At 37.5% G+C, this 10,882-nt stretch overlaps 2 protein-coding genes, 1 long non-coding RNA gene and 1 pseudogene across 3 annotated transcripts; 2 read left to right on the forward strand and 2 right to left on the reverse strand.

Moving 5' to 3' along the window:
• Nucleotides 1-359: 359 nt before the first annotated feature.
• LOC132185175 (protein FAR1-RELATED SEQUENCE 1-like) lies at nucleotides 360-1,404 on the reverse strand. The gene is made up of 2 exons (XM_059598983.1): nucleotides 783-1,404; nucleotides 360-460 (listed from the first exon to the last, which is right to left on the reverse strand). The coding sequence occupies exons 1-2, from the start codon at nucleotides 1,402-1,404 to the stop codon at nucleotides 360-362; spliced, it is 723 nt and encodes a 240-aa protein (XP_059454966.1).
• A 469-nt stretch (nucleotides 1,405-1,873) lies between these two features.
• LOC132185176 (probable LRR receptor-like serine/threonine-protein kinase At1g53430) lies at nucleotides 1,874-4,200 on the reverse strand (annotated as a pseudogene).
• Nucleotides 4,201-5,450: 1,250 nt separating this feature from the next.
• Nucleotides 5,451-6,032, forward strand: LOC132184467 (protein BOLA1, chloroplastic). The gene has a single exon (XM_059598109.1). It carries the CDS (start codon nucleotides 5,516-5,518, stop codon nucleotides 5,828-5,830), a length of 315 nt encoding a protein of 104 aa, XP_059454092.1. The 5' UTR covers nucleotides 5,451-5,515; the 3' UTR covers nucleotides 5,831-6,032.
• A 1,859-nt stretch (nucleotides 6,033-7,891) lies between these two features.
• LOC132184468 (uncharacterized) lies at nucleotides 7,892-10,826 on the forward strand. Its single transcript, XR_009440565.1, has 2 exons — nucleotides 7,892-8,450; nucleotides 10,518-10,826. It is a non-coding gene; the product is annotated as an uncharacterized LOC132184468 (long non-coding RNA).
• The last annotated feature ends 56 nt before the right edge of the window (nucleotides 10,827-10,882 follow it).

Here is a 10,882-nt window from a genome sequence, read left to right on the forward strand (position 1 = left end):
CAAGTATTGTCAATGGTTGAGAAGGGCATAAACTTCATTGAAGATGGGCTGCGCATGCATTGCAATCATTGGGTCTGTTGGGATTATAGCATTGGCGACGCTTATCATCCAACCAAATGTGTGGGGCATATTGATATTGATACCGTAGGTTAGATGCCGCAAAAGGTGAAGCAATACTACTTGGCTCAAAGGAAGATGATATATAGACAATATATGCTGTAGATCAACCTAAATAAGGGAAAAAAAAAAAAAAAACTTTAAGGCAACTTCTTTTAAATATATAACATTAATAACTAAGATAACATGATGAATTTATAAACCTGAGAGCATAGCCAGTATACAATAGACATATCACATCTTCAAAAGGCTGCGACGAAGGCTTCTTCATATTTGTGTTGGCTAATCAATTTTGACAACTCAGACATTGGATCAACCATTGTTGCTGCCACATTGATGGAACCTTACATAATAAATTAAACAAATGAAAAATCATATTTGAGCAAATGATATGTGCACCCAAAATCAGGTGAATCGTCATATTAATCACATGTGTTGTATGAGGCAATGAAGTTTGAGAAGTATTGAGGTCATCTTGAGATAGGTTATGTACCTTCTTCTTTTTCCCCTTCTTGTTGACAGTGTTCTTGCCTTGTTGCTTATTTCGTCCTTGGGATCTTTTACCTTGTGACTTTTTGGTCACTTTTTTTTTATAACTGGGACCATTCGTAGGAAGTATGGTCTCCCTTTCTTTGTAGCCTTAACAGGAGTAAGCACCTTCTCACCTTGCACCGTGGTGCCCTCATTACTTAAAATTACCTCATCACAAGTTGGAATGACTTCATCACATTGATTGGGCTCAGCCAACGTTAAGGCACGGTATTTCTCCGTTAACATATCAACACTTTTCATCACTTCAATGAAATATTTCACGTTCTTGGATGTGAGCAATGCTAATTCTTCACAATGCTTGCAAAATTCGTCATACCTCTGGGCATTGGAGTTATTAACCAACACGTCACCACTACTCTTAATCAAAACATGTTTTCGATTTATATCCTTCCTCCATCTATAAAGAATATATTTAGGTGGCAACGTTGTAACCCCACTCGTAAGTAGAATAGAAATGGAATGTCTGCATATGATTCCTTTTACTTCAAACAATGCACAAGTACACTTCACTTCAAATTCATCGGTGTTGAAGAAAACACTAAATGTTTTGTTCATCATGCAGTTTCCATTAGTTTCAATCACTTGATACGTAAAAATTGCACCTTCACTTTTTAGAAGACAATTATTAACATTCGAACGTTGCTTAAATTCTGCTTGAACTTCTTTGAATTTTGCATTTGTGTAAGCATCTTGAAACTGCTTCTCTAAAGCAAAGTCTGCTACACAAGGACTCATGCGATTATAACAATCAGATTTTATACAACATTTTATTTATTGTGTATTTTCAAATGTTACTCAAATGACCTCCTAAATATAAATGGAGATTATAGAAATAGTAGATACAGTTACCTATTTTAATGTATACATCTAATCTGATGAAATTAATATAATGCATCATAGAATTGAATTCATAATTCTTGGAATTCTCATGTTATTTTTTTTTTCTTCTAAATAGAAAATGTGAAAACCAAACTAAAAAAATAAAGTGTCCATTGTCTAATGGATGAAACAATGAAAGACATCATACGAATCCAAACTATGTTGTAGATTTACTTGTAGCTGGAACTAGTCAAGCTCTGTTTCACTCTACCATTATCCTTTATATGTTCTACTCTAATGGTAGTTCTAGGCATATAAATAAATTGTCAAGAAGAAGAGAATGAAAGACATCATACCAAATGCAAATGATATTGGAGACATCATATTATTGAGAATCAAGATTAACTTGATAGAGATCCTGGGCAGATGTAGAAGAAGATCCAACCCAAATCATATATGATGAATTCATAAGGCTTTCTGCTACACTTGTGATCGTTGGTTTTGGCTGGAGTTGTTCAAACTGGTCTCTCAAGGCACTAAACCCTAATTCATCGCCATACATACTCGGATCCAAGGTGACTTCATCAACAATGGTTTGGCCTTCGAGACCACTGAAGACATGGTGGGTCTAAGTGCTGGCGATGGATTAGTGCATAAGAGAGCTACTTTGATCATTCTAATAGCCTCTTCCTCATTTAACTTGGAACCCAACTTTGCATCGACCAGCTCCATTAGATTACTTTCTTTTTGTAGAACAAGTGCCTGCAATAAGTATAGAAAAGAGAATGGAAATGAGAAGTAGCCAATCAATATATGAGAACAAGGAAGCCACATACACAGAAAAAGAAAAGGGTAAATGCCTTCCCCTCACCCCCTTCAAGAACAAAAAAAAAAAAAGCACAAAGAAGCAATCAGGCATCCCAACATTCTTTATAGTTGAGTGTATTAAAAGAAAGATATCAATCTTACCCATTCTAAAAGGCATGCGTATTTCTCATTTGGTCGATACTTCATGTTGTTTTTTCCAGCGACAATTTCCAATGCAACTACTCCAAAACTATAAACATCTGCTTTATTGGTTAAGTAACCCCATAATGTATATTTTGGTGCCATGTATCCTCTTCAAATAAAAGTCATATTATGACTTAGATCACTAGTATGAATGCCCGAGAAAAAAAAAAAGGCCAATAGTATGAAGCTCTAATCTTTCATATTCAACAAAGTCCAACATCAAGAGAAACTTGGGTACCAGAAATTCATCATGTAATTATGCAATCAAAGAACAAGATTTAGGAGTCAGAGCGTTTGTGTTAATAGTCTAATAGACAGATTTTTTTGTTTTTTTTTTTGCCTTTTTTGCTTTCTTGTATCTAGCAATTTTATTTTTATGAGGAAATTGAGCTAATTGTTTGATACATCAAGGATTAAGGCATATGATAGTTAGGCAAGTTTGCCAAGCATGAATACTGGTAGATATATAATTCATGTAGCTATGAATTTTCCTGTATAAGCATGGCTGAGTTGCAAATGTAAGCAGCAAACAAGTAGAAATTGTACCAAATACTTAATCCAAGATGCCAATAGTACTTAATCCTTGGGAGGCCAAAAGAAAAGGAAGAATAGAATTACAAAAAGACTCCACATTGAAGGAAATAGGGAAAAAGGTAGCTTACGTTGTTCCCGCAACTCGGGTGTTGATGTGGGTGTTTTCCTCATCATCAAGCTTGGCCAAACCAAAGTCAGAAATCTTTGGGTTAAGATCCCTATCCAGTAGCACATTGGTAGTTTTGATGTCTTTATGAACAATTTTTAGTGTTGATTCCTCATGTAAGAAAGCTAGACCTCTTGCTATGCCAAGACATATTTTCTGCCTCATAGGCCAGTCCAGTTTTAAGCGGTATTCCTCTGAACCTGCATATTTTGTAGATAGTCCAATTGGGAATCAACTTATGCTTCAAGTCAAAATAAAATACTAAAATAAAAACATTATGCTTACCAAACAAAGCATGTGCTAGGCTCGTGTTTTCCATGTATTGATATACCAAAAATAGTTTATTCCCTTCAATACAACATCCATAAAGTCTAACAAGATTTGGGTGCTGTAAACCAGATATCATGCCGATTTCATTCACAAATTCACGGTTTCCTTGATTTGAGTTTGAAGAAAGTTTCTTAATAGCAATTATAGTACCATCTAACAGTATACCCTGCATTTAAAATACATACTTTCAAGTATTCACATAAGACTTTCCTATAATTTATGTTACCAATATCAAAGAAAACAAATAAGAACATGCATGCAAAATATTTACAAAAATAGGAGATAAAATAAAAAGAGAAAGAGAAAGAAAGGAATATGAAACCTAGGATACCTTGTAGACAGATCTGAAACCACCTTCCCCAATCTTATTTGCAGCATCAAAGTTGTTAGTGGTAGCCCTGATCTGTTTAAAGGTAAAGAAACCAGTTTGCAGATCCAATGTTTTCAATTCTGTCAAAAGAATGAGCCTAAGATGTTTGACAGAATTTTAGAAAAAAATTAGACTATTTAATTTTGTATCTGAGTGCCTCTAGATTAATTAGATGATGTTTTAGAGAACCATACCAAGAAATGCAACTAAAAGACACCAACTCCAATTATTATGAAAAAGCTCAATCTTATACGACTTTGTGGATATGTGAAAACAAATCAACTCAAAGTCAATTACCCATTTTCCTCTCCCACACTTGAAATGGACTGATTCTATGATATATTATGCTCAAGTAGTGAGCTTTAACTATCTAATCATTGCTCTCATAAACAACACCATCAAGTTGGTGAGCTCATTTACGAAGATAGTTGAACATGCAACACTCTAATTTCACGTACTGTTAGGTGTCATGTTGGCAAATTCAATGTCAAAACTTGTTATGTTGTAAGTCTAGGTTTGAGGTTGAAGTTGGTCTTCAAAAGATGTCAAAAACTTCGTTCAAAGTGAAGGAAAAAATAACTTGTTTGCAACCTCGATTGAATGGCGTTTGAATGAGATCATTTTGTCCAAGGCAGGTTGTTCTTAGAGAGTGAATTAATCTTCCTATGCTTTGATTTTGAAATCTCTCTATTCCGTTAAACCACATAGATCAAAAACTTTAGCCACTAGAGTTCTTGGTTCTCGCCTCCGATCTCCTCCACACCTGCTTTGCTGTCTACCATCTGCTGCCAGGTCTTTGCACACGTCCCCCCGCGATGAGCTTCTAACGCCACCCTCCGCGTCAGTTTCTAGCCAGCACACAATCGGCCTTCTCCGGCTGTTGTCATCTACTTTGTGTGCTTCTCCTGTTATTTTCCCTGTATTGTAGTTTTCCTTTTGTTATATTTCCGTTTTTCATGTATTTGTTATTTACTTTTTTGTTTTATTTCCGTTTTTTCTCTTCTATTTTTTGTTTGTAATAAGTCTTTGTCCTCCCTCTATGATCTGCATGTTTGCTTTTGATTTAGACTTTTGTGTTGTGGATGTAAACGTTATTCTGGCTTTCGGGTCGAGGATGATGAGTTTCGGCATGAGGTTCTTTGCTCTTAGGGCCGAGGAATAAGCGCTACCTATGCATTAGATTGTGTTTGTTTGGTATTGATCTGAACTTAAACCTGATGAATAGTTAAGGGTTAGCGGATGTTATTGCCTTTGTTTGGCCTCTTTAGTTGATGACTGTAACTTTAGCTTCAACTATGATTTGCTTCAGAACTTTTTCTCTGTTTGTAAGATCTCTTGCTCGCAACTTTTTATCAATGAATGAGTATGAAATGTTTTTTTTTTTTTTAAAAAAAAAAAAAAATTATGTCAATCTCAACCAAATCTTATTATTATTATTATTATTATTATTTTATTTTTAACAAAAACCGATTATTAGTTGGGACTATCGTATGAAACTTACAAAATAAAAGCATGGTAATTGGTAAATACTGGCGTTATTCCTCTATTATATTTATTTTCCTTGGACCATACCATTATCAACCAAAGGTCAAAAACCTAAAGGGATCTCTGAAAAAATGGGTTCGAGAGGAGCGACTGTCGTGCTATCGAGGGCCAATAGAATCAAGGCCAAGCTGCAATCGGTCCTGGAAGCAACCGCTTTGGAGATCGACGACGTGTCGTACCAGCACTCTGGCCACGCCGCCGTCCGGGAAACCTCGGAAGGCGAGACTCACTTCAACGTGAAGATCGTGTCCCCAAAGTTCGAAGGCCAGAGCCTCGTGAAACGGCACCGTCTGGTCTATGATGCGCTGGCCGACGAGCTTCAGTCTGGACTTCACGCGCTCTCCATTGTCGCCAAGTCGCCCCAGGAAGCGGCTGCCAAAAAATAATAATCCATTGAAAGTGTATCTGTGAGTAGTCGATAATGGCACTTTTTTTTTTTGTTTTTTTTTGGCTTCGATGGATATGAACCTGATATGAGCACACATCTTGCTGGTGCATATCTTGGAAATCCCAATTTTGGGTGAATAAAATTCAGCACCTTTTAGTTTTACTCCCTGGGTAATCCTCAATATATGAGTATTTAGTATTTACCACTCTCGAGTGCCTTAAATACCCGGCATTTCTCATTTCTTAGTAAAGGTTACAAAATGCCTTTTACCTTCATTTAGGTTTAGAACTTTAGGCACTGTTGCTCTTGTAATATTGATAAAGCATGATTGAATCCAATGCCAGGCTACATAAGAGACAATGACCAGTGCTACACAAATATTTGTTAGAAATAAATAAATGCAGAGCAAAAACTTCTCTGCATAATCGCCGAGTCAAGTAATATATCTATGAAACATGAATGTGATTAAAATAGGGAGCCCACGTTTTCTTTAATTTTTTTATTGGTTTAATTACATTTAACCCCTCAACTCAACTCAACTGCCTCTTATTTACACATTGGTCCTACAAATTGCCACATGTCATACTCAAAATGACTTAAAACTAAAAAAAATTAAAATTAAAAAAGGGGTGATTTGAACCCTAGGGTTGGCTCGACCTTCCCCTAAGGGGTGGTCGAGTCAACGCTAGACATATGGGGTGGCTCGATCGTCCCTAAGGGGTGGTCAGGTCAACCCCAAACACGTAGGGTGGCTGAATGCATGAGAGTGTTTGAGCCACCCCCAAAAGTGTTCAAGGGTGGGTCGACCACCCGAAATCACTTGGGGGTGGTTTGACCACCACTCTCAGGTGTTGGGGGTGGTTTGGCCACCTAGGGATATTGGTGATGAGTTTAAGTTTCATCTAGTGTGGAAAATATATACTTTGATAATTTCAAGGAGTTTGAGGGTGAAAAATGACTTATTTTAACCGAGCCCTTTTGGGTAAGTGGTTTTGGTAGTATGCTACAAAGATGGAGGCTTTGTGGAGATTGGTTGTGGACATTAAATATAATAGTTTGAGGGGAGGTTCGTGTTCTAAGGAGGTTGGAGGGCCTTCAGTGTGGGAGTGTGGAAATGTATAAGGAGGGGGTGAGAAGGTTTTTCTAAATGTATGAGGTATGAGGTAAGAGTGGATATAAGGTGAGGTGATGTTTGGTGTGGGGAGCAGCCTTTGAAGTTCTCATTTCCGATATTATTCACTATTGCTCGTAGAAAGGATGTGTGGGTGGCGAATCATATGTAGTTCCGAGATGGAAACATTCATTGGAATATTGTCTTTACAAGATCTGTGCATGATTGGGAGGTGGAAGTGGTCTCTGCTTTCTATGACTTTTTGTATTCTCAAAGAGTAAGGCATGGGGGTGAGGATAGAATTTTTTGAAAATCGTTTGAAGTTAAGTCTTACTATCAGGTGTTATCTATGCTGGTCAGTCCCCCTTTTCCTTGAAATAGTATTTGGAAAGTGAAGGCCCCCTCTAGAGTGGTGTTCTTTGTGTGAATGACGGTTTTAGGGAAAATCTTAACTTTGGATAATTTATGAAAGATGAATGTTATTGTGGTAGAGTGATGTTTTATGTGTAAGAAAGGTGTGGAATCTATCAATCACCTTCTTCTTCATTGTGAGATTGCAACAGAGTTGTCGAGTGTGCTTTTCCAGTTGTCTGGAGTTGCTTGGGTAATGCCTCGAAGGGTGAGCGAGTTGTTTGTGAGTTGGAGGGGACAATTGGGAAATTATATTGCTTTGAAAATATGGAGGTTGGCTCCTTTGTGTTTAATGTGCTGTATATGGAGAGAGCAGAATGTATGGAACTTTGAAGATCGTAATATTGTGATGTTAGAGTTAAAGAAGATGATTTTACAATCCCTTTATACATGGAGAGTATTTGGAATTTTGAAATTTTGTTCTTCTCTTTCTATACTTTAAGAGTTCTTTTGTATACTTCATGTGTATTAGGGTTGCTCTACACTTTTAATGAATTTGAATTACTTATTTAAAAAAAAAGAAAAAAGATTTGGTCTTTGTTTCATATCTTAGTTTCCTTTATCTCATCATATGTTTATTCAGTTCCACCTTATGTTTCTTAATTCACTGAGCAGGCAAGGTGATTGCTCCTCCAAAGCACTTTCTGTAGGATTGGTGGCTGTCGTAACAAGGTTTTTTCACCTTAAATTTAGGAGGGACATGTTTCTAATTAGAGTGAGATCTCACCACACTGAGTTGAATCACCCCATGCCAAGCTACTTTATTTGTGCATATGTCAATTATTTGACTCCTTGCTTCTGTCAAAAGTTTGATACTTTTGATTTCTAGGACTTGACGGTAGGTCAGTTTTCATTGGCGGCTTTGGTTGCGATGGATAAGGGAGGTGAACTTTTGCCAACAGGTTTGGCTCGTATCCAGGACTCGCTGGTATGGTTTCGCCAAGCGCTTTGGTTGTGAGGGCTAAGGGAGGTGAACAACATATGGGAGAGAAAGGGAAAGATGGGGAGGTTGCGCGATGTCTCCTGGATGGGGTGGATGGGGATTCTCCTCTTGGTATCTATGTCCCTGTTGTGTTGGGAGATTCCGTGTACTCAGGTTGGGCTCTGCTTTGTGTTATAGGAATATTTGTCCTGTTGTTAGTATCTCGTGTGTGGGTCATGAGGAGCAGACTTTGGCTCTCTTGACAGCCCTTGAAGAGTATCATCGTCAGGAGGAATTGGCTTCTCTCTCTAGTTTTAAAGGCAATAGAGAGTTAAAGAATTTAGAATGCTCCATTAACTATTATGCTAAAGGTGTGTCTTCTAGTTGTGGAAAAGACAAGGCTCACGTTTTTTAGCATTGAGTGCTTCGTGTGGGCTTTAGGTTATGATTTGTGGGTCTTTAGGGTGGTGTTTGTGGGGTTTTCCTTGGTTGGTTTTTGTTGGCTTTGGGGGTGTTCTGGGAGGGTTTTTGCTCGTTTTAGTTAGGTGCTCCCTGTTGTATATCTCTTGTGTACGTAGGGGCTCCTTTTACTTTTGATTACTTATAAACAAAGTACACACTGAACGGCAAAATTGAAAATTTTGTTTATTATGTTTTTTTTTTTGATAAGTAATTTTGTTTATTATGTATACTCTGGTTTTCTTCCTTACTATTATCTTATAATTAATTTATATCAACTTGCTGGTATCTAATTGTGTGGCATTTCTTCAGTTTCACTGTCTTTTTTGGATGAATCTGTTTACAATGAGTTGAACTATTTTGCTTTCTTTTTTTTTTTTGGCATATTAATTAAAATTCTTTCATCTTGAAATATTTTTGTTTTTGTCATACAATTACAGAAAACTAAGTTATTTCAGATGATCATAAATTATCTTATTTTCATCATTCTATTGTCAATATGGGGTAGGAGGCTTTTCCTGGACTTTTCAATATTGCCACCAAGAAGGATGCGTCTATTGCAGACAATAGGGAATGCTTAAATGGCTCTGTTCAGTGGAATGTTTCCTTCACTCGCAGGGTACATGATTGGGAAGTGGAGGTCTTGGCCTCTTTTTACACGCTATTGTATTCGCATCTGATCGGCGGGGAAGGGGAGGATAGAATAAGGTGGATCTCTTTTCGTAAAGGCAAATTTGAAGTAAGATCTTTTAATAGGATTCTTGCTTCTAAAGACCCTATTCCTTTCCCTTGGAAAAGTATTTGGCACACTAAGGCTCCCTCGAGAGTGGCCTTCTTTGTTTGGACGGCCGCGCTTTGAAAGATTCTAACTTTGGACAATGTTCGGAAGAGAGGTGTTGTGGTGATAAATCGTTGTTGCATGTGTGAATCAGATGGGGAGTCTGTTGATCATCTCTTTCTTCATTGTGGGGTGGCGCGTACCATGTGGAATGCCATTTTCATTCGGTTTGGTTTGTGTTGGGTTATGCCGGGTAACGTTAAGGAGTTGTTTGCTTCTTGGTGGATGGGTGGTAAAACTAGCAGCGCCGTTGTGTGGAAGATGGTTCCTCTATGACTCATGTGGTGCATTTGGAACGAGAGAAATGCTAGATGTTTTGAGGACTCATCTAGGAACATAGAGGACCTTATTCATTTTTTTTTGTACACCCTTTTCTCTTGGACTGCTGGTTTGCTAGCGCCTATAGTGATCAGCTTCCAAAATTTTCTATGTTTTCTTCTTCTTTCTCTTTTTCTTAGTCGCTCTCTTGTATACTCTAGGTGTACTAGGGTTGCGCCCCTCTGCGCTCTTAATCTATATATCTTTACTTATCAAAAACAAATATGGAGATAATGACCAAGTTTTCCCTGCCTCTCCATATTGTACTACTGTAAACACCCCCATCTTTGTATGATATATCACATTACAGCTCTTAGCGTTTTTGATATGTACTTGATAGCTCTCTACTTATGCTCCATGTTTGATTATATTGGCAATTGCACCCATGTTACTTGGCCCCTGCTGCCCCTCTAGTGTCTTGTTAAAATTGAGATGAATTTGGTTATGCCCACGCGGTGTCTCATGCTCCAAAAATGGGGAAAAAAGTAAAATGAAAAGAAAGTTGATTAATGAGATTATAAAATTACTAGAGAATTTTGATGTCATTGCTTTGGATGAAATTGTCTATATCCTTTTGATAGCCTCTTGAAATTGGCTGTACTCTTACTGTGAAATTGCCAATGCAGGTTCTGTTCATTGGGAGGTTGACACTTTTTCAGCTGGTTTATGAAGTTGGCTCTCAAGGGTGGCAAGTCATGAGCCCTATAGGTTGTAGGCTATACAGATTTGGGTATATAATAGTTGCTTTCTCTTTTGTGCATGTCTTCTGTTATTTATGTTCATTGGCCACGCAATTTAAATTAAAAGTAAGCAGGGAACTGGAAAGAGTTACCACAATTCCTATTGAATATTGTGCACAATTTATGATGCTAAGGTGCCTCTGCATTGTCTGAAAGCTGTCCCCTGTTTAAGAGATGAGCACATGATGATTTTAACTTGGTCATTGTTCCTTGAAATACACATTTGTCCAACTGCTAATAAGGACACTTGA

The sequence above is a fragment of the Corylus avellana genome, chromosome ca6 (assembly GCF_901000735.1).
Source record: "Corylus avellana chromosome ca6, CavTom2PMs-1.0".
Classification (NCBI taxonomy): domain Eukaryota; kingdom Viridiplantae; phylum Streptophyta; class Magnoliopsida; order Fagales; family Betulaceae; genus Corylus; species Corylus avellana.